This window comes from Mastigoproctus giganteus, chromosome 7, assembly GCF_048544385.1.
Source record: "Mastigoproctus giganteus isolate SK-2022 chromosome 7, ASM4854438v1, whole genome shotgun sequence".
Taxonomy (NCBI): domain Eukaryota; kingdom Metazoa; phylum Arthropoda; class Arachnida; order Uropygi; family Thelyphonidae; genus Mastigoproctus; species Mastigoproctus giganteus.
Genome location: NC_143581.1, coordinates 143074568 through 143098783, shown reverse-complemented (window position 1 = coordinate 143098783; position 24216 = coordinate 143074568). Strand labels below are relative to the sequence as shown.

At 38.3% G+C, this 24216-nt stretch overlaps 1 protein-coding gene across 1 annotated transcript in view; it reads left to right on the top strand.

Annotated features, from left to right (window-relative positions):
- LOC150083240 (leucine-rich repeat-containing protein 49-like) overlaps positions 1–24216 on the top strand; it is a 494942-nt gene that overhangs the window by 312297 nt on the left and 158429 nt on the right. The window contains exons 11-12 of the mRNA XM_090377128.1: positions 12533–12616; positions 20920–21122. Coding sequence (XP_090233254.1) covers positions 12533–12616; positions 20920–21122 — 287 coding nt within the window. The remainder of the gene's footprint in view (positions 1–12532; positions 12617–20919; positions 21123–24216) is intronic.

Sequence of the window (24216 nt, the reverse complement as noted above, 5' to 3'; positions counted from 1 at the left end):
ATATCCCAATGCAGTTATAACACTATATATATATGTATTCCGGTATCGAATATTATCTCCAAGTTATGTTACACGACTTTCTTATCCCTTGTCAACTTATATGTATTAATTTATGATGTTACATTTGTAATAACTAGGTCGCTATATTTATTTACTGAAAAAAGTACAATTCAATTGACAATGAAATTTAATAAGATTAATAAATTTTACTGATTAATTGATTCTGCTATACTCGCTATCTAGTTTTCCGTTAAACCTTATGCTAGCACATGTATCATATAACAGTGGCGGCAAGTTACGAACGGTTAATCTACGGACACGAGGTATTATTTACTTCCCAAATCGCGGTATCTAAATTCAAAATAAACTATGAAGCTTGACTAGGTCTATAAGCTACTTATAGAAAATAATTTAATCTAACAATTAAGTCAATAAAGCAGCTAAGTATAATTAAAAACGTTTCGTTCGCAGGAGCTGCAAAACCTGTCCACACGTGGATATGATACCCTTACTAAGTAATAACCTACAAAATCTCTATCTGAATTCAATTTAAACTAAAGTATTGTTACTGGGAATATAAAGCAACTCTAAAAAATAAATTAATATGCCAATTTTAAGTCAATAAAAAAAGCAAAACCTTCTCTATTTGCCGGAGCTGTAAAAACTTCTCCTGTTCACATGTACTCTCGCACCCACCCTCCAACTTAAACATAACCCTAAAGGTATCCTCAGTGATACAGGCAAAAATCCTTGCATCATCACCTTTGTCTAAATGAATATCTCTACAAAATAGATTCCTTCTACCTATAAGTGTGGGCCACGCTGATAAAAATTTCTCTCCAAGGCATTTCAGAGGCCTCAAAAGTCTTGAGTTAATACACAAGGCTTTCAGCATATAATCCCTTCTGTCATGTCTGGGCAGAATTGTAAACACATACATATTCTGACCTAACTCGTGGAATTTTTTTCAGCATGGTCCTATTTGTCCAAAATATTGTCAATTGTGTTTGTTTAATATCATTAGCCCCCACATGAATAATAATGCTCTCCTTTCCTTCCCTTAAAATTTGACAATCTGCCGTTAACATCATCAGTTGTTCTTCCAGCAAACACATCCTGGTTCTGCGTGTATTTACTGGTATTTGTAATTCTTTATTACAAAAAATATTATTACCTGTTTTCCTGACACTGGTCTCCCATTAAAAGTAAATCTCCTTCTGCCAGAGCAGTATGCACCTGCTAAGAGATGCACCTACCGATTCTACCTGAATCGGTAGGTGCATCTCTTAGTAGGTCATGAGATACTTCAATCCGTTATGATCCCCCAGTTAAATTTTTTCTAAAGAAGCATCCGTTTCTTCATTGACTCAAATTCTTCTAGTAATGCACCAAGTTTTAATTTGAGATCGGTACACTCCTTACATCAGGTGCAAAGAAAAGAATCGTCAATTGATCCTGGTTTGTCTACCTACCTTAGAATACATACCACAAGCTATAGAAGCAACAAACTCATGACACTGGAAATTCTCACAATCATTTCCATCTGAGTCATTATGTCCTTGGATGATCTATTAAAGGTGGATCTTGTATTGGAGGCTTGAAGTGGTGGAACCCATGTTTAGTCTCTAGAGCTAAGTTCCGGCCAACCCTTCCCTATCTCTTCCATCATGCAGTATGATTGATGATTTTTGAGGTTATGATGAATGTCGTGGCGAGATCCAATATTCCTTACATTTCGAGGGTACAGCTCTAAAACGGTGTTCACAGGCCGGCCGCTAGTTAGTACACCGGACTGAACCTATTGGTAACTCTCTAGGAAGCTTCCGGATCAGCTAGTGTATAATCTTGCTACCTCTACTCTGCCAGATAGTGACTGGAGGGAGTCCGAGTAGTGTGTATGCGGGGAGCATTGTCGAGGCCACGTTATGTCAAGGATCTGGGTATATTCTTACCACATGTACGCCATATCCAAAAATATCATTACTTCATACAGCATGTCCCACCCACTTTTTCTTACTATTGAATACACCATGAATTGTCAAAATAATAGAGCAAGCTTATCTGCGAAAAGATCTAAACCTCCCAAGGACTTCCTAATTCATTTCACAAATATACGTGGTCTCAATTCTAATCTCAACGATGTCCATTTCCACTTGCAGTCTTACAAACCCTATGTACTTTTTCTGACTGAATCTCAGTTATCAGTTGATTGAACTACTGCTCATCTCAGATGTCCAAATTATTTGCTGTATGATTCCTTTCGCCTCAAAGGTGGTACTTGTGCATATGTCCGTTCTGATATTCCCTGTCAGAGACTTGGCAATTTGGAATCTCTCTTTGATCTTCTCTGGCTTAAAATCTCTCTACCTCATTGTGTAAAATTCATCTGTTGTCTCTACCGTTCTCCCAACTCCACTAATCACTTGGAGCTCTTTGACTTCCTCTCTTTGCAACTTGACTTTCTCCAGTCCAACTTTCCTAACAGTGAGGTAATTTTCCTTGGTGATTTTAACGTTCACAACTCCAGCTGGCTTCCGTTTTCTAGTCACACCGACCCAGCAGGTCGAGATGCTGAGGCTTTTGCAATTACTAATGACCTAGCACAGATTGTTCATTTACCTACAAGAATACCGGACAATCCTAATCATACAGCCAGTACGCTTGATCTTTTTCTCGCAAACAGCCCTTCTAAGTACAAGGTTGAAGTGAGAGGTCCTTTAGGCACTTCAGATCACAACTTGGTGATTGTCTCTTCTCCAATGGAACCTTTATCTCATGCCTATTCCCAATCTCGTATTGTTTGGCATTACAAGAATGCAAAATGGGATGACCTGCGAGACTTCTTTTCCTTGGTCTGATTACTGTTTCAAAACTTCTGATGTCAACGTTTGCTCGGATCGTGTCAGTGAAATTATTCTTGCAGGAATGGAATCCTTTATCCCACACTCCACTTTAAAATCTCGTCCTTTATCTAAACCTTGGTTTTCAAATAAATGTGCTAAGGCTGTCCAAGAGAAGAACGTTGCATATCGTAATTGGCTTGTTTCTAATTCTTCAGTTTCATTTTCTGCCTACACCAAAGCTCGCAACAATTGTAAAGCAGTTATTAATCAGTCCAAACTAGAGTTTGAACAGGCTAAGAGTAGAAAACTTGATTCTTGCCCTAATGGTAGCCGAGCATTCTGGTCTCTTGCCAAAGCTATTGGCTGCAACTTTTGCCCATCTCTTCTCCCACCTCTGTCCAAACCAGATGGTTCTGTTGTCACTTCAGCCAAGGATAAAGCTGACCTGCTAGCATCCCATTTTTCTTCGAGCTCATGTATTAATGATCTTGGTAAAACATCCCCCACCATTCCTAACACGCTCCATTCAATGCCTCCTGTGGTCTTCCGTCAAAAGGATATCAGAAGGATTTTGATGAATCTTGATGCTAAGAAAGCTCCAGGTCCTGATGGTATTCCTCCACTTGTTCTCAAAACCTGTGCTCCTGAACTTACTCCTATTCTTTGCCGCCTTTTTTCACTTTCTTATTCCAAAGGTGTTTTTCCTTCTGCTTGGAAATTTGCTCATATCCAGCCAGTTCCTAAAAAGGGTGACAAATCCCTCCCATCCAATTATCGTCCCATTGCAATTACTTCTACTCTTTCTAAAGTAATGGAGAAATCAATTAACCGCCAACTCTTAAACTACCTAGAAACCTTCCGTCTGATCAACGATCGCCAGTATGGATTCCGTCAGTGTCGATCCACTGGTGATATTCTGGCTTATGTTACCCATTTATGGACTAATTCAATGGAAAGGTTCGGTGAAACACAAGTAGTTGCTCTTGACATCTCAAAGGCTTTTGATCGTGTTTGGCATAAAGGTCTTCTAAACAAGCTTCCATCTTATGGTTTGCCAACTGTTTTTAGTAATTGATTATCCAGTTTTCTCTCTGATCGCCCACTGCGGGTGATGGTAGATGGCTCTCTGTCTTCTAACTTCTCCACTAATGCCGGTGTCCCCCAAGGTTCAGTTCTTTCCCCCACTCTTTTCCTCTTGTATATCAATGACCTTCTTCCATTGACTGGAAATCCTCTCCATAGTTTTGCCGATGATAACACATTGCATTCAACTTTCCATTTTGAGAAACCTTGTCCAGCTCAATCAGCTTCAAGTTCTCGAAAATCTGCTGCCAATTCCTTAAATGCCGATCTTCAGGTAATTCTCGAGTGGGGCAAAGACAACTTAGTTGATTTCAACCCTTCTAATACTCAATCTTGTCTTATGTCTCGCAAAAAGGATTCTTCTGCTCCTATGCTTATCTTTAGTGACACTCCGATTTCTAGGCAAAATGATATATCTCTTTTGGGGATTACCCTGACTTCTAATCTCTCTTGGCACAAGCACATTACAAATATTGCTTCCTCTGCATCTAAAAAACTTGGTTTTCTCTTTCGCTCTCGGCGTTACTTTTCTCCCAAACAGCTGCTCACTCTGTATAAATCGCAAATCCGCCCTGCCATGGAATATTGTTCCCACATCTGGGGTGGTGCCCCCAAAACCTCTCTCAGGCTTCTTGATTCCATTCAGAAGAGGGCAGTTAGGTTAATTAATGATTCATCTCTAACAGAGTCTCCACTCGCTTTCTCATAGACGCACTGTTTCTGCTGCATGCCTCTTCTACAGATACTTCCATGGGCACTGTTCTTCTGAATTGGCTTCTATAATTCCCACTCTCTCTTTCAAAACAGTCCGAACACGTGCCGCCACCAGCCAACATCCATTTACTGTCCAACTTCAAACCCACAGAACCAACTTTTCATCTTCCTCATTTATTCATTCAACTGCCGTTTTCTGGAACAACCTTCCTTCATACGTATTTCCTGAAAATTACAATCTACAGAAGTTCAAGTCCAATATCAACAAATATCTTTTTTCGTCTTCTCAACCTCCAACCCAAGCACGGTACTAAGTACTATAGGTTATAATACCTCTCGTGTTTGGGGTTCTCATAAAAAAAAAAAAAAAAAAAAAAAATTGTAACAACTATTATTTAAATATTATTTGAATTTAAGAAGGATTACAAAATTTAAAAAGTGTTACAGAAATTAAACTATTTCCAAAACTTTATCAACTAGTGAAGTTAAAATTAAGCTACCGAAGTTACTGGAAAGAATTTAACTTAGCAGAAATACTTTAGAAAGGTTAAGAATCAAATTTACAAAATATTGTATAAATTAATTTCACAAATTACTGAAATAGAATTTACAAAATTATTGAAATGAGATTTAAAAATTACAGAAATTAAATTTAAACAAATTTTAAACAAAAAATTTGTCTACTAGATATCTGATCATAATACCCTTCAGTTAATTTGCTGGATCCAGCTTAAAACAAAACACTGCTCTCTTTGACTGTCTACAGTAGAATTGCACACATACATTATTGTCCTATATCGTAACACGTAGCATGACAGGCCCCAAATTTTAACTGTAATATTTGAAAAACAAAAAGTGTTCAGTATTTTGAATTGTGCTTTGAGTGTCCTAATGCTTTTACCGGTAGATTAGAGTGCTTGATAATTTAATTTTTTCATGTTTTAATTGAAAATTTTTCAAGTGCTACTTTTAGTTAAAGTTTAAAAGCTGGTGCCTGACAGGCACCAAATTTTCACTTTAATATTGGAAAAAAGTATTTTGATTGTTCAAATTGTACTTGGGGTGTACTAAAGCTTGAACACTTACAAGTAGAGTACTTGTTTTTAATTTTATTTCTTTGTGTTTTTTAATAATTGAAAATTTTGCAATTGCTATGTTTTTTGACATCTAAAAATACTCATTAGTTTCAATGAAAAAAAAGTTTATTAATTATACTTAAATTTTCTATACAATATCGGTGTAGATACACCATAGATAACTCTTAAGAAACTACGATGGTAGTGTGGGAGGTAATTTTCTCTGTATCTCATATTGTGCTCTTCCTTCACAATGAATTGTCATGGTAATGCACTACCTCAAATTAGTAACACTTCACTAATAGAGTTGTTGTTGTTGTTAAATTTGCTGGTGCATCAGCAGCTTACGCTATAATGCACTGATTACTGTCTAATATCTTCTTCGTTTGTCTTACGAGTGATATGACTCATATATTGTGATATTTATTTATCAATTTTAGAAAGAGAAAAATGTCATCCATATCCTCACGATCTCCTAGAACACGCTGTAATGATAACTGGCTGAAGTTATGGCTGAGAGAAGAAAGCAGTTTTCCGTTCTTTCAGATATAACAGGCATTCCAGGATAATGTTTTACTGTTAATGAGCATAAGCAGTTACTGCATTGTGGAGGATCATCGTTTGTTAGTAGGTAGCTATGAGTGAGGAATGTATGACCAATGCGTAATCTGGCCAGGATGGTTTCTTCCTTTCTGTTTCGTCTCAGACTGGATTGCCATTGCTTGGGTTCTCTTTTGATTTCAAGAAGTTTATTATTTGCTTGATCTTGCCACATGCGTGTCCACTCTTGTTTATACATCTGTTTGATAATGGATTTATGGTCAATATAAGGAGTCCTGAAATTAGATGGTATCACATTTGTAGCACATTTAGCAGCTAAATCTGCCTGCTCGTTTCCTGGTATTCCAACGTGTCCAGGGATCCAACAAAATATTACTTGCTGTCCATGTCCGTGAAGTTCTAGTAGCTGTGCCCAAATGTTTTGTACCAGCGGATGACTAGGGAAGAATTTACACTGTAGAGCATTAACAGCACTTAACGAGTCCGTATATATGATGGATTTGGTATACAAGTCTTCTTTGATATTCTCTAGGGCTAGAACAATACCGTATAATTCTGAGGTATAAGTACTGCATTCAGACGGAAGCTGTCTGGAGATGGTGACATTTGGTAATACTACAGCGGTACCAATTTTGGATCCATCTGTATATATTTGAATGGAAGTGCTAAACTCAGAGGAGTGGGTCATATGAATTTGCCTAACGTTGGAATCTGGAAGGTTATTCTTTCCCCATTGCTGAAAGTGTATTATCAATATGTATTGGGGGCATTTGCCATGGCTGGGTTTCCATGCTAGTATCCTGAAGTATGTTAGTGAAATTCAGATCCCAGCTTGTGATAAGAGTTTGAAGCCTAATTCCAGATGGTTTATTGAGCCGGGGTTTACTTTCATAAAGTTTACTCCATTTGGGCATAAAGAGATATTGCCATATGGGATGATGTGGAAGACTGCTGATTTTGGCTGCATAATTTAGTAACAGAACTTGTTGAAGATGTAGCGGTGGCTCATGGGCTTCGGTATATAAACTTAAGATTGGTGAAGTACGAAAAGCCCCCAGTGCAACTCGTAGGGCACTACGATGTACAGGATCGAGCCATTTAAGTGCACTCAGTCTGACCGAGTCATATGCAGGAGACCCATAGTCTAACCTGGATCTAATCAGCAATCGATATAGCTGTAGCAATCTCTGCCCCATGACATGGAAGAAATTACTCTCAGAAGATTTAGTTTTCTAAGACAACTTGTATGGATATGTTTTATGTGCTCCAGGAAGTTTAATTTTTTATCAAAAATTACACCAAGGAATCTAATACTAGGCTGGAAAGTAATACGATGAGAATCTAACCGTAGGTCTGGATCAGGATGTAAAGAACGTTTGCAACAGAAGTGTGCGGCAGTTGTTTTTGGTTTAGAAAGTCGATATCCGTTGTTTTTGGCCCAAGAGACTATTTTGTTAATGGTAACTTGTAGTTGTCTTTCAATTAGTCGCATATTTTGAGAGTGACATGAGATGGCAAGATCGTCAGCATATAGGTATGCGTCAACTGTATTAGGTATACACTTGGTTATGGCATCAATCCTAATGGCAAAGGGTGTGGCGCTCAACACTGAACCTTGGGGAACTCCCTCTTCTTGTACATATGCTCGAGACAACGATGAATGGAATCAGACTTGAAATGATCTATTGCCTAGAAAGTTTTTAATGAATATCGGCAGATGACCCTGAAGTCCACATTTATGTAAGTCCTGAAGAATCCCATATCGCTAAGTTGTATCGAAGGCTTTCTCTATGTCAACGCATATCGTGACTAGGTGCTCGTTTCTGAGGAAAGCATTCCGGATATTTGTTTCTGCTGTGATAATGAGATCAAGTGTAGATCTTCTTCTGCGGAAGCCATGCCGGTTTGGACTTAGAATGTTTTCCGTTTCTAGAAACCATGTCAATCTAGCGTTAACTATTTTTTCTAATGTTTTTCCTAGACAACTAGTTAGAGAAATAGGGCGGTAGTTTCTGGGATCTGTCTGGTCTTTTCCTAGTTTCAGGAAACCTAGCACATAAGAATGGCACCAGCTAGCAGGGTAATACTCCTCTAGAAAAATTCTGTTATACAGTTGTAATAGGGCAGTTAATGAATCCTCACTTAAATGACAGATCATGGTGTAAAAAATTCCATCGGGGCCTGGAGCACTATTCTTTAATCGGGAAAGTGCACTGCGAAATTCAATCATGGTCAGAGGTAGGTTATACGAATATGGGACGGCAGTATTAAACTTTAGTTGGTATTTTTCTGTCTGGGATTTTACCAATTTAAATGCTGGTTCATATGTGGCTGGTTCTTATCAAAACTAAAGAACTAAAATGGTCTTGGGCAGGACACATAGCTAGAAGACATGATGGCAGATGGACTAAGAAAATAACAGAATGGTACCCAAGAGGAGCTAGAAGAAAACCTGGAAGACAAAGGCGGAGATGGATAGATGAAATTCATGAGTTTTTGAGTAGTAAATGGATGGCCAGTGCTCAAAACAGAAGGAACTGGAAAGTTGCTGGAGAGGCCTTCATCCTGCAGTGGATTGAAAATGGCTGACGATGATCATATGTGGCAACAGCTGAAATTGTTTCAAATGAAGTACCTAAGATATTGGCAATCTCTAGAGGTTCAGAAATTTCCTTCCCTCTTACAAGTAGAATAGGAGAAGTTGTTTGCGAGTATTTGCCATTAATTCATTTGATTTTTTTTTTTTCCATATTTTAGAAGTATCTGTGGATCTGTTTATGGTGGAAGCGAAACGTGCCCATGCTTCTTTTTTACTCTCTCGTCTTATATGACGAGCTTTAGCTCTGGCTCTCTTAAACTGTAGGAGGTTGGCTGTGGTTGGATATTTTCGAAACAGATTCCAGTACTTATTCCTTTCTTTTTTAGCATTGTTGCATGCTTCATTCCACCACATTTTTGGATGAAGCTGGATTTTGGATGAAGATTTTGGAATAGCAGCCTCCGATGCTTTCATTATTTTTCGTGTAGTATACCTGACTGCAGAATCGATTGTGAGGGTTGTCATGACGGCAGTATCTATTCGAGCTATTTCCTGGTATTTTGTCCAGTTAGCCTTTTCAAATTTCCAGGTTGTCCTAATTTCTCTCTGGGGAGGAGAACTTGAGCTGAAAGTACAGATGATAGGAAAGTGATCGCAACCACAAGGGTTATCAGTAACAGTCCAGTCTATGATAGGAAATATTGCTGGGGAGCATATTGAAAGATCAATAGCTGAACTTGAACCAGATGGAGAGTGTATGTATGTGTGATCACCAGTGTTTAGAATAGTTAGATTATGTTTATCTAAAAATTTTTCTATTATCTGTCCTCTAGAGTCAAGATGTTGGGAACCCCATAGGGGGTGATGACCATTCCAATCACCCATAATACAAAAGGGAACAGGTATTTGCTTTACTATATCATCTAAATCATCGAGGCTGTATGCATGGTTTGGCGATAGATACAACGAAACTAATGTTACTGTTATACCAATGGTGACACGAACTGCAACCGCCTCTAAAGATGTTTGCATGGGGATAGGTCTACAGGGAACTACAGAGTTCACTATGACTGCTACTCCTCCATGAGCTGAATTAGAGGAACTTCTGTCTTTTCTATATATAGTATAATGCTTAATTGTCATAGATACTGTATTCGTGAGATTGGTTTCTTGAATGCATACTGCAACAGGCTTATATTTACTTAATAGATCGTAAAAGTCATCTACGTTAGCACGGAGCCCATGGCAATTTCACTGAATAACTGTACTCATTGTTTGGTTTTAACTGGTGTCTGCTAACATCCGTGAAGTAGTCTGCTTATGCCTGTCTATTTTCCCCTTTTCCTTCTTTGAGAAAACTGATCTGCCTGTGTCGATGTCATCTTCTGGATGAATTTCAAGAATTGTATCGCCTTCGCCTGCTTTTTCATCGATCTCCATGGTATCAGATCTGAGTTTGTATTTATCACTTCTTTCAGAGCTCTTGACTTGTTCTTTCTGTTGCTGTTTGGGATTCTTATCTGGAGGTACTGTTTCTTGAGTTACATATTTGGAGGGGGAGAGTTCCTTTGATGAAGAAAGTACTGATTTAGCCCAACCAGATATAGAGATATTTGGAGGGACTGAGCAGTCAGTTTGAGTTGATACTGAGCGTAGTTGTTGAGTAATTTACGCATACGTAGATGATTTAACAGGAGTTGTAAATTGTTTTTTTGCCTCTTGATATGACACCTTATGCTCTATTTTATATTTCTGAATATTCTTCTCTCGTTTCCATCCTCTAATTCTCGCAGTCCTTAGAGAAGGCAGAATGATTTCCATGGCAGTTAGGACAGTTTTGAGTTTCCTTGTTACAATCGGTATGTGTGTGTGTTCTTTAGAACCACAAGCTGCACAAGTGACTACACCTCTGCATACAGTTCGCAAATGACCAAATTTTTGGCACTTGAAGCACCGTACCGGATTGGGAATGTATGGTCGAACATGACATCTGAGGTATCCAGCCTTTATAGTTGTGGGGAGAATTGGTGTTTTAAAAGTCAGTATAACTGTCTGAGTAGGGACAAGCTCTCCATCTCTTTTGATCAAAATTCTTTTGGCGTGGATTACATTTTGGTTGTTTAATTCCTGGACAAGTTCATCTTTCAATACATTTAGGAGATCCCATTCTGATATTACCCCTTTAGAGGAGTTCAAGGTGGCATGTGGGATAACCTTTGTGAGAATTCCACCAAAGGTAGAAATTTTCAGGAGTCTCTCTGCATGTCTATGTTCATTCATCCCTACTAATAAATCTCCAGATCTTGTGCATTTAGTTATTTTTAAATATTATCACTTAAATTTTCAGAAAAATTGTGGGAAAACAAGAAACACCAATTAATCTAAGACATTTAAGCATTTAAATTTGTGGGAGCATTAATTGCCCAATATGCCAGCATTACTCAAACAACAAATTAAGCCAATATTTATGAAAAACATTTTGAAATTAGTATATTTCAAATACAAAAAAATAATAATCAAATGATAATAAGTAAATTTCTGTTAATTTTGTCTTAGTATGTAATGAATATGTATGTAATGAGACTAGGCACCTGCGAGGTGAGCTGATTGAGGTATATAAGGCCTTGAATGGTTTTAGCATGCTCAGTGCTGATGGGATCTTCCTCTTGCTCAGATTACAAACCTGAGGGGGCATAAACTCAAATTGAGGAAAGGCAGTTGTAGAATAGATGGGTGGAAATTTGCTTTTAGCCAGCAGGTAGTTAATTGCTGAAACAAACGTCCATCTGTTGTTGTAGAAGTTGATAGCTTCTATTCATAGATAGAATAGCTTCTATTCATAAATAAATTCAAGGAAGAACCGGAAAAACTTTTGGAGCAAATGGATGGGTGAAATGTCAAGGTGTTTTTTTTTTTTTTTTTTTAGGCTGATGCTGCACAAGCTTGTGTCCTTCCATCATATGCTTCTACTAATCCTAATGTTATAAACATGAAATAGTAATATTGTGTCACGTGAAACAAAATCACATTACTAGCATGATTTCATATTTGTAATATTTGTTTTATTTTCGTAACATTTCTGAATATCATAAACTATTTGTTTATAATAGTGACATGAAAACACTGTGAATAGCTGATTTATTGTTCGTGACCACAAATTCTACTTGTGTTTTCCTTTTTTTCCACAATAATACCCATGCAAGTGGTGAACTTTCAGAAGTTTTTATATAGCGAAAAATGTGCCAGTGTGGTGAAAAGCAGTGTTTCACTATATAATGAACTGTAGTTGGCTCGACACAGTGGAGTAGCATAAATATTGTGTAGTCTCACAGCCCCCCCCCCCCAGCTTACACAAAGTGAACAACAGTATAAACAGACAAAAAAAAAAAAAAAAAAAAAAAGAGTAACACATACATGACAAAGGACACAATTATGAAGGTACAAAAAATAACAATTACTACTAATTCATAACCAATGAGTCACCAGGATTGAATATTTTGCTCAGGGCTTGTTAGGTGACATGATACTAGTGCTAGGTTAGTGACAACTTGGTGTTTTCAAGATGTCTGTTTTTTCAATTACTGGATTCATTGGAAAAATACTTTTACCAGGAGAGTATATAATATAAAGAAGTTCAGGAACCTGTGATTAGATTAACACTCTGTGTTTATATTTGAATTGCATTATATTGGTAATTAGATCTTAAAATTCATTAGGATGAAGAAAAACGAAGTGCTCATTTGCTAATGAAAAAAGAAGAAATCAAAAGACAAGAAGGCATCAGACTGGCAAAGATAAAGGTAACTTACTTTCATTTGTTCATTTCTAATACTGCCTGCCAGATTTCAAGTAGGCATTTAGGTATCTGAAAAAAGATTTCTTAGCTAAATCTTACTTTTATCAGCATTGCCCACTCTTCATCACATTTTACTGCCATGGAGTCTTTATGCCCCAAGTTGGAAATATACACAGAACCTTTGTATCAATTATTTGGTGCAAATATTGTAACTTGTACTATGGTGTGTGGTAGGGGAATTCTAATGTTTTAATTGTGGTGAATAGGTACAAAGGGTACTAGGAAAGTTTTGCAATATGATGCAACAATGAATCACAGGAAGCTGCTTGTTGCTGCATGTTGAGACATGTTCATACGTGCATAGTAGCCGCCGCGCCAAGTCGATGGGCTCAGTTATTCATTAGTAGTGAGAGTGTAAAGTGCTTGCGATGGCATCGTGGTCACGAAATGAGATAAGGACAGTTTTGCGGTATAATTTCGTGTGTGGTTTAACCATAGACCAGTGCTTAGAAGAAATGACTCTTGCACTAGATGATGATTGTCCACATCGTACAACGATATTCAGGTGGTATAGAGAATTCCAAGGGGGAAATTTCACTCTGGAGGATTCTGAGAGGCCGGGAAGGCCACGAACGTCAGTTACGGAGGAAAACGTTACTGCTGTGAGCAAAATGCTTGACGAAAACAGGCGAGTGACCTACCAACAGATAGAGGATACTTTGGGCCTAAATGCACCAGCAATTCGTTCGATTCTGCAAGATCATTTGCACGTGAAGAAACTTTGTTCTCTCTGGGTGCCGCATCAACTGACTGAAGAGCAGATGACACGACGTGTGACTTGGTGCCGGGAGATGTTAAAAACGTTTGATAAGGGACAATCTCGGTATGTGAACAACATCGTGACAGGTGACGAGACTTGGCTGTACTATTACGATCTGCCGACCAAGGCTCAAAACAAAGTTTGGGTCTTTGATGATGACGACACACCCGTAATTGTCAGAAAATCCCGATCTGTAAAGAAGAAAATGATAGCTGTATTTTTCAAATCGAGTGGAATTGTGGAACATGTCGTTTTGGACACGCAGAAGACAGTCACAGCTAAGTGGTATACTGAACAATGCCTGCCTAAAATCATTGGATCTATGAAGAACCTGCAGCCAAAGTCAAGAATGGACACCTGGTACCTCCATCACGATAATGCTGCAGCTCACCGCGCCAAAGCCTGCACCGAATATTTGACCACGACAGGACTGAAACTTCTCGAGCACCCTCCCTACAGTCCAGACCTTGCTCCCTGTGACTTTGCACTGTTCCCGCATGTGAAAATGAAGCTAAAAGGGAGGCGGTTTTCCAGTGATGAGGACCTTCTACGGGCTTGGGAAAACGAGTGTGCTTTACTCCCTAGTGAAACTTGGCAGAACTGGTTTAGAGATTGGTTTCGGAGGATGGAGAGGTGTATTGAATGTAGAGGAAATTACTTTGAAAAAATTAAATAAACAAAGCTCTATTGCAAAACTTTCCTAGTACCCTTTGTATCTAGAAATTTTGAATAATGTAGGTTGGCATTAATAAATAATTTTATTATCTATTATAATTAAATTATAACTTTAGAGTCATAATGGTACAGCATAATACATATAGTGTAAACTCAATAGCGTAATACATATAACAAACTCGATATTGTAATATATGTATTTAATAATGTGAACTTAATAACGTAATTCATATTATTGCTGCATAACCAGGCATAGTTTTATTGCATTTCATTATATTAGTTTAGTGTAGTATTCTCAATTAAATTGAATTTGAATGGAAATCAGCCTCAGACCAAAACAGCAAAGCAAAGGGGACTCAAAGTAGCAGGGGTACTGTTACTTAGGGAGAACTGAGGAGGGGGGGCAATTGTTCTCTGAATCATGGCCTTATGAAATTTACTACTTGTCTGATGTTTTATATCTGTCTGGAATGAGACAAGGTATACCAAGAGGGTGTGTGTGTGTGTGTTCGATGTAAAGAGTGTGAGGATATTAGGCATGAACTTGATGTTCTGATGGATGTTTATAAGTGTTTGAACAATAGGGTGGATGTCCTCGAAGGAATTAAATTGAGGGATCCATCAAGCTCTCAGTTGCAATACCAGAGCTTGCACATCAGGTGACACAGCAACAACCCCTAAGCAGAATGCACTGGTCCCACAGGATGTCTATTATCAGTGACTATATACCTGTGCATACTTATATACAGATGCATGCATACTGGTAGGGTAGATTTTCTGTATTGTCAAGAAAATGGAAAATATATTTTGCCAAAAAGATAGGTGGTAGAGGACCAGGTTAGGTCTGCCAGGAGCAAATGATGATGTTATAGAGCATCATCAAATGATGCTCTACAACATCATGTAGTTCTGCTCAGACAGGTAAGAGGGAGTACATGATGATAGCCTTGTCAATCAATTCAGCCCATAGAGAGAATGTGCAAGGCTTGTGGTAGATTTTCTCAACGTTGTCTGTGCTTGTGTTATTTGGAAAGTGCTCTTTAGCTAAGTGGTCAGGAGTGCAGTAGCACATGCTCTCTGAGTAGACTGGGGTTCAAGCCCCTGACTGCTAAATACAATTGATTTGCCAACATAGCAGATTATGGTTTCTTTCCCTCCCCAGGAATCGTTGAGGAGGCTTCCATCCTGCAGTGGATTGATAATGGCTGTAGTTTACTTTTTTATTTTATATTTTACTAAAGAATAATGTTATAAATCATACTGATGCAAGCTCTCAATCACATCCAACAACACGGACTCGATTTGGAGCCACAATACCAGCATAGAAGGTCATTCGTGGTTCTGACATACATCAAAGTGCAAATGCTCAAGCAGAAGCTTTCCATGACTTTTGACAACATGGACATGACCAGAAAGCTGCAAACAAGCATTGACTGTTATACATATTATCACTGAATTATCTTACTTACCCAAGAATCAAGTACCCAGGAAAGAGTTATTAATCATGTCTGCAAGCCAGTTTCCAGAGAAAGTTCTAAAGATTATCAATACACACAGTGGCAATGTAAACAAACATTCACGCAGTTCATACACTTGTGAGGAACACACAAACATTCTCATACTCCTAAACTTGAATCATTCATTCCATGAAATATACACAATTGTACATTAATAATAAACATGGATATCAGGATATTTCTTTTAAAAAATGTCAAAATCTAACTTATATATTCTCACTTGTTTGGGAACATTCTAACAGCCTAGTTTCACTAGTGTTAGTCTATGTCAATACGTGTCACAATCAGGAAAGCATACTGGTCTAAGTAAGGGGGGGGGTCACTTTTTGGGTAGTGTCATAGCATGGTTGCTTCTACTGGTCCCAAAAACGTATTGAGCAAACTCAGAAAAGACCATATAATGAGTTTCATCAGATATGAGTAGTTGCTCATCTCTGTGGGGATGGGTTATTGGGGCAGTCATAAAGAACATGGGCCTCTGCAGGTACATTTAGGATCCTAGATGAGACCCATTTGCCATACTGGGCACACGGTTTGGTTCCTTGAACACAACTTTGTGTTTGAGTAACCATACCTTATTAGTTCGAAAAAATGTGGTGTAGAGTCCTGGGCTACAGAATGGCAGGAACCACATAGTGATCTAATACAAAAAAGACAGTGATAGTTTTGATTGTCAAGTAGCACCAGGGGTACCCCCCCCCTAACTCTGTGTACAAAGAGGACAGAAAGGACAGGGAGCGCATTTATAGTTATTAATGTATAATAACTATAAATGTAAAACTTATGTAAATGCTCCTGGTTAAGAAACACATTAAAATCTAAGGCAGGCATCCAGTTTACATGGGTAGTCAGTGCAGTGTTGAGTCATTTTGGCGTGGTATAAGGACTCAGAAAACAAATGAGAGTAGGAGTGTATTTATAGGCCTAATGATGACAGTGATAAGTATAAAAAACAAATGTACAAAGAAAAAGAGTGGGTCAGTAAATCAGGATGTCTTATAATGGGGAGTTTTAACTGGAACTTGTAGGTTGGTCGCTCACAGACTAGCAAGACTTTTGTGGATTTATTCAATGACGACTGTTGAATAAATCCACACAGCATATTAGAGATGTTACTAAGGCAACAAGAAAGAGCAATACTCTTCATCTGATTATCAGCAGTGATTCTTCATGCACTAAGAATCTGCAAATAAAAGAACCATTAGATGGCGGTAATCACAGTGTATTTATGTGGGATTAACTTAGATTTAACTGCCTTTAAGGGTAAAGGGAAGTGTTTTTGTTTTCATAAAGGAGACTACAGTGGCTTCAACCAGTTTTTAAATCCTGTACAGTGGAACCAACCACTAATGTTACCAAAACAAATCGTAAATGGGAAGCATTCAGGGAAGTAATCATAGAAGCTACTAGGCTTTTCATACCAACTGAGAAATACTGTTCAAGGCTTAGATGCCTAAATGGATGTTGGATGAACTAATGAGACATGTGGCTGAGAAGAAAATGCATGGGGTGCATATAAATTATCAGGTTATACAGAAACCTATAGTAGATATAAACAAGCCTGCAATCAAATCACAAAGAAGATTAAGCAAGCCATGGCAGATTATGAGAAATCTTTTGCAAAAGATGCCAAGGAAAAACAGAAAAGACTTCTTTACTTATGTAAACACTAAAAGGAAGGGGATGAATCACATTGGTCCACTTGATATCAATGGTTTAACCATTGATGATCCTTCTGAAGTTGCTGTCAAACTGAATAGGTATTTTGCATCTATATTCATACATGGAATTCTTTATGGAAATGGATGTCAGAAGTTTATCAAATCTAACAGGGAGCTCAATAATTTTGGAATAATGAAGAGGAAATTGGAAGAGAAATTGTTGGAATTAAACTTAAAACAGCACCTGAGGTGGATGGGATCTATCCAGTTATATTGAGGAAAGCAACAAAGGAAATAAGCAAACTGTTAGCCATAATTATAAGAACCTTTACATTCAGAGGAGGATGTGGCAAATGTATCCCTAAAGGGTGACACGAGTAATTGCAGATCTGTTAGTTTAACTTATGTTCCAGGGAAAATAATGGAATCACTGCTTAAAGAAGTGATGCTGGACCATCTAGATAGGAGTATAGTTATACTTCAGTTACAGCATGGGTTTGTTAAGGAGAGATCTTGTCTGAACAATGTAATTAGATGCTGTAACAAAGGAACTGGATGCAAAAAATAACTCTGATATCGTATACTTAGATTTCAGGAAAGATATTGATATTGTTGCATGTATAAGGCGAAGTTTTTACAGCTCCAGCAAATAGAGAAATTTTTGCTTTTTTATTGACTTAAATTGGCATATTAATTTATTTTTTAGAGTTGCTTTATATTCCTAGTAACAATACTTTAGTTTAAATTGAATTTAGATAGAGATTTTGTAGGTTATTACTTAGTATCGGTAAGGGTATCAAATCCACGTGTGGACAGGTTTTGCAGCTCCCGCAAAAAAAATTTTTTAATTATACTTAGCCACTTTATTGAGGCAACCCCTAAGGCAGAATGCACTGGTCCTAAAGGAACTAGTTGTTGTAGGTGATTACTGTCAGAGAAACGGGGAACATATTGTGCAAAAAGGACAGATGGAAAAGGACCAGGGTATGTCTGCCAGGGGCAAAGGTTCATGACATTGTAGGGCAGATATCATCCTTTAAGGGCACAAAGGGTGATATTGTTCTACACATTGGCACTAATGATATTAAGAGTAGAGGACCGGCAGAATTACTTAACAAGTACAAGACGATGCTGAAAAAAATGCCATGAGTTAGGGTTGAATTTGAAAGTGTCTGCAATTCTGCCCAGACACAATAGATGGGAGTATATGATGAGAGCCTTGTCGATCAATTCTGCCCTGGAGAGATTGTGCAAGGCTCGAGGGGTAGAATTTTTCTCAGCCTGGTCTGTGCTTGTTAACAGGAGAGACTGCTTCTACAGGGATAGGATACACTTAAATAGAAAGGGTGCAAGAATATTTGCTGATGCTATCAAGGCAGAGTTAGGTGGGCTGGAAAACTGCTAGCTTGGGAGGGGGATAAACGGACTAATAGATTAACAGTAGTCGCTGGCAGAGGTAAAAGTGATTCTTGCACTACTTCTATTGAAATGCAATGAGTAGCAGCCTGGAAAGCAAGGCAGTGGGAATTTCCAGGACTACTGGCAGTCATAGTGGAACAAGTAAATAGATGGGTGTGTTAGGATAACTAAGAGTAGAAGCAGGTGCATGAATACTTGCATGTACACCAAGGCTAGGAGTATAGTTAATAAATTCAATGAGCTTGAAATACTAGTCAAGACATGAAAGGCAAATATAGTTGGGATATCAGAGACATGGTGTCACACAGACATAAGCTGTGCAGAACTGGAATTTTTGGAGTACAATGTGTACAGAAAGGATAGACAGGACAAGAAGGGAGGAGGGGGGTTACATACATACAGTTGGTTCACTTCTTGCTGTTAGTTAAGAAACACATAAAATCTAAGGAAGTGCATCCAATTGATGTTGGTGGACAATGCAATGTTGAGTCTGTTTGGTGTGACATAAGCACTGGGAAGCTGTATGTTATAGGACTAATGAATCTGATGAGTATAATGAGCAATTGTGCAGAGAAATAGTGGCCCAGTAAATTAGTGTCTTATAATGGGGGATTTTAATTTCCCGAATATTGACGAATTTGTGGGTTGGTCACTCACACTAGCAAGGCTATTGTCTATTTATTGGATGATTGTTTTCTAGAGCAGCATGTTCGGGTGGCAACTAGAGGGAGTAACACTCTTGATCTGATTATCAGTAGTGATTCTTCATGCATTAAGAATCTGCAGATAAAGGAACCACTATGTGGCAGTGATCACAGTGTGCTGAAGTGGGATTTACTCAAAGAGGTAACTACCATCAAGGGTAAAGGGAAGGGTTTTTGCTTTCGTAAAGGTGACTACAGTGGTCCAAGACAGTATTTAAATTCTATATGGTGTAACCAACTGATGATGTTACCAACAGCAAATTCAAAATGTGAATCATTCAAAGAATTAATCTTGGAAGCTAGTGGGCTTTTCATACCAAAAAAGAAAAATCATTCAAGATTTAGGCCTAAATGGATGTCAGACGAACTGATTAGACATGTGGCAGAGAAGAAAAATGCTCTCTCCTCTAAGATGCTACTAAAGAAAACAGTTATCCAATAAATCCAGAAAAATTTCAGCTGCTATGTGAGTATCTTTGAATATCTTTGAAAAAGTCCCCCATTATATGATATTCCAGTCTACTAGCCCACTATACCTATATTTGTAATTGTTCATTATACTCATCACAGTCATTTGGCCTATAATAGACTCCTACTCTCATTTAATTTTCACAGGGCTTATATCACACCAAACTGACTTAACATTGCACCAACCAACCACACATCATCTTGCTACACTCTTTAATTCTATGTGCTTCTTAACCAAGAGCATTTCTCCTTGCCCTCATCCTGTCCTTCCTATACACTTTGTTCTCACCATATTCAAATTCTGCATCATCTCTGTCTGATTGGCACTATGTCACCAATATCCCTCTGCCTTTGATGGCATAACGAGAACTTCAAATTCATCAAATTTGTTTACTGAAAATATCATTCAAGCAAGTGTGCATACACTTGTTCTTGTTTTTATTAACCCATGTATTTTGTTTATCTCATGAAGACTCCCAGCAGACCTTGTAATTTCTGACACCTCACTTTTCAGACTTCTGTATATTCCAACAGAAGTGGTGTAGGCATCACTTTTTCACATTTGTTTCCAGCTGCTGTTAATATATTAGTATATGTATCAACTCCAGGCTAATGCTGTTCTGACCCACCTAGCACTGCCTTGTAGTTTCATCAAATATTCTTGCACCTTCCTGTATGTGTGTGTGTCATCAGTTTTAGCCCCTGGCAGACATAGGACAGGTGGTCCTATACCCCTGTCCTTTTTACACATATTTCCTATTTACCTGACAACAGAGTCACCAACAGTTGCTACCTACTCTGAGACTAGAGATCTCTACTGTTCAGGATTGTCTTGTTGTCTGTTGCTTGAGCATGGGCTCTAGTGCTGAGCTGGGCAGCTGAGTATTTGGTTTTTCTATGGGCTAACAGTTAATCAACCTCCATAGGCCATAATATTTACACATTTTTTGGTCACATTCTGTTTCTTGCAATCGCAAAGGGGGTCCATGTTTCATTAGGATATTCTACATATAATCTTATTTATGCATTTAATTTTTTTATAGGAAGCTCGTGAAAAGGCCATTGCAAATTCCCGTCTTCTTTGGGAAGGAAGAGTGTCTGATGGATGTGATCAGTCTGCAGCTGCTACTAGTGATCAGGTAGAACAAGTCCTTCCTACTGCAAACATTCCACTTCAGCTTCTGGCTGCCCATTCTAGATTTCACTCTGTAAGCGAGGAAGAGGAAGACGAAATTTGTCCATACTGGTAAATACTACAAATACTACTTACAAGTGCATTTATTTGACTGGTTACGTGCTCTGTCTCTCTGCCCCACATCCGGTGTTCAACACCGGAGGTATGGCGAAGAGACAGAGTACTACAACGACACATGGAAGTTTGTTCCAACAATCAACCACCTGCTGGCTAAAGGCAAATTTCCACACATCTGTTCTACAACTGTCTTTCCTCAATTTAAATTTATGTCATCTTGGGTGATTAATCTGGGCAAGAGGAAGAATCCCATCAGCATTGAGCTTGCTCAAACCATTCAAGACTTTATACACCTCAATCAGATCGCCTCGCAGGTGCCTAGTCTCCAGACACTGTAATTTGCAAAACTTAAGCCTTTCTTTGTAAGAGCCTCTGATTTACAAAGTTTATTATTCTTCGCTCCTTCTAAATAAAGCAGTAAGCTTCGTACTAAGAAAGGAAGGATGCTTTTCTTTTGTATATATATATAACTTCTGTAACACACTTATTTCTTATCACTTGATCACTGGTGGCAAGTGCAGAAAGGCATAGAGGCTGTAGCAGGTACTCCAAAAATAGTCAAATGACTTTGCTCAGGAGATCTTATAGAAGCATCTAATCCCAATCATTCTAGGCAGCTCCTGAAGCAAACAACCTTTGGAGGCCTTCCCAATTCTGTAACCCCACACAGAACATTAAACACCTCAAAAGAGGTCATTTTAGAATAGGATCTCCTTAATGTTCCCAAGGAAGAAATTGCTGAAGAACTTAAGCTACAATGTATCATCAGTGCCGAAAGAATAATGACCAAACAGGATGGTGTGCTTACACAAGAAACATTATCCTTACCTTCAATACTCCGAATCTCCCAGCAACAGTTAAAGCTGGCTACCTTTCTGTAAGGTCCAATCATACATTTCAAATCCATTAGGTGCTTTAAAGGTCAAAAGTATGGTTATTCTCAAACAGCATGTCAAGGTAAAGCCATTTGTCCCCTGTGTGGCTCATCACACCACTCCCAAACTGAATGTAGAATAGCAACACTAAAGTGTCCCAACTGCCAGGGTGCTCATTCTGCATATTCTAGGATGTGCAAATCATGGAAAATGGAGGAAAAAAAAAAAAATGACTGAAGTACAGGGTATAGAAAAATTTATGCCAACCGGGCTAGCCGAGTAGGTAAAGTACCTCCCCGGCAACCCAAAGGTCGTGGGTTCGATTCCCGCCTCGGGCTTGGATCAAAGTACTGCAAAAAAAACCTTGTGAGGTGCAATATGGCCACAGAAGCTGATGCGCCAACAACTACCAAATCAAAAAAAAAAAAGAAAAATTTATCGTACCAAGAAGCATAGAAACAGATATGAAACGTGATGCATTCCAAATCATATTCCAATGCAGTCAAAAACGCTAAAGAGTTTTCAACACAGACTTACATTACAGTTCCCCTTTAATTATTTCTTACTCAATGGGCTAGATCCATCCTCACTGATGATGAGACACTGACAGCAATAAAGACCAAAAGTACGTCAAATTCTACTAATACAAAGCCATCAAAGCCACAACAAGACAACACTTCAAACTCAGGAATGCTAACAAAGGAGACAGATGCACACCTTACGCAAAAAAAATCCATCTGATTGAACTATGGAAATTGATGAGAAGTCAGATAATGAAGATGCACTTCTGCTAAATACTAGTTATGTTAACAATCCATGTGTTGGAAAAGATTTTGCAACTCCGGCAAATGCTAAGTTTTTATTTATATTTAGCCGTTTTATTGACTTAATTGTTACATTAAATTATTTTCTGTAAGTAGCTTTATAGGCCTAGTCAAGCACCTTGGTTTATTTTGAATTTAGATAGTGATTTTGAAAGTTAATACTTAGTGTCTGTAGATTTTACTGTATGTAACTTGCCACAATTATTATATTATACAGAATAGTGTAACGTATATCACGAACTTGATAGTGTAAGAATTAACGTAAAACTATATAGTGTAATACGTAACACTGTATTAGAAATCTGTTGGCTTAGTATAGTATTATCAATTAATCAATTAAAAATGTATTAATCTTATTAAATTTCATTGTTAATTAAATTGTACTTAAAAGGAATCATGACCCAGGCTAGAGCAGCAAAGCAACGAGCACAAATTAGCAGTAGTACTGTGGCTCGGGGGGGGGGGGGGGGGGGAGGGAGAACCAAAGGGGTGATTCTCCAGTGCATCACAGTCTTAAAAAAATGTGTGAAATGTTTGCAGACCTGTCTAGATCCATGATCTAGCCAAGGAGGATGTCTTTGTGCGTGCGTGCGTGCGTGCGCGCGCGCTAGGTGCAGAGACTGTGAAGAAATTAGGCCGCAACTCAGCGTTCTGGTGGGCATTTATAGGAGTTTGAGGTGTAGGGTAAATTTTTTGGATTTATTGGAGGATTGTATTCTATAGCAACATGTTTGAGGGACAACCAGAGGGAGTAATTCTCTTGATGTGATTTATCAGCAGTGATTATTCATGCATTAAGAATTTGCATATAAAGGAGCCACTAGGTAACAGTGATCACAGTGTACTGATGTGGGATTTACTTAAAGATGTAACTACCATCAAGGGTAAAGAGAAGTGTTTTTGTTTTCGTAAAGGTGACTAAGTGGTCTCAGACAGTTTTTTTAAATTCTGTATAGTGGGATCAACTGAGGATGAAACAGTGACTTCTAAATGAGAAGTCTTCAAGGAATTAATCTTGGAAGTTACTAGTCTTTTCATACCAACTAAGAAATACTGTTCAAGATATTGACCTAAATGGATGTCAGAAGAACTAATGAGGCTCATGGCAGAGAAAAAAATTGTGGGATGCATATAAATTATCAGGTGACACAGAAGCTTATGGCAGATATAAGCTAGTCTGTAATCAAGTCACAAAGGAGGTTTCTTGATTAGACCGGGGTTTGGCGTCTGCGTAGCCAGGTGGGAAGGAGCAGCAGTGTGTAGCACACGCTTCTTGATTAGACCGGGGTTCGAGCCCGTCACCACCAAATACGGAGGATGCGGAAAGGTCATGGAATGACCACCGCATATCCCGGAGCAATATGGCCTTAGTTGTTAATGCTCCTAAAA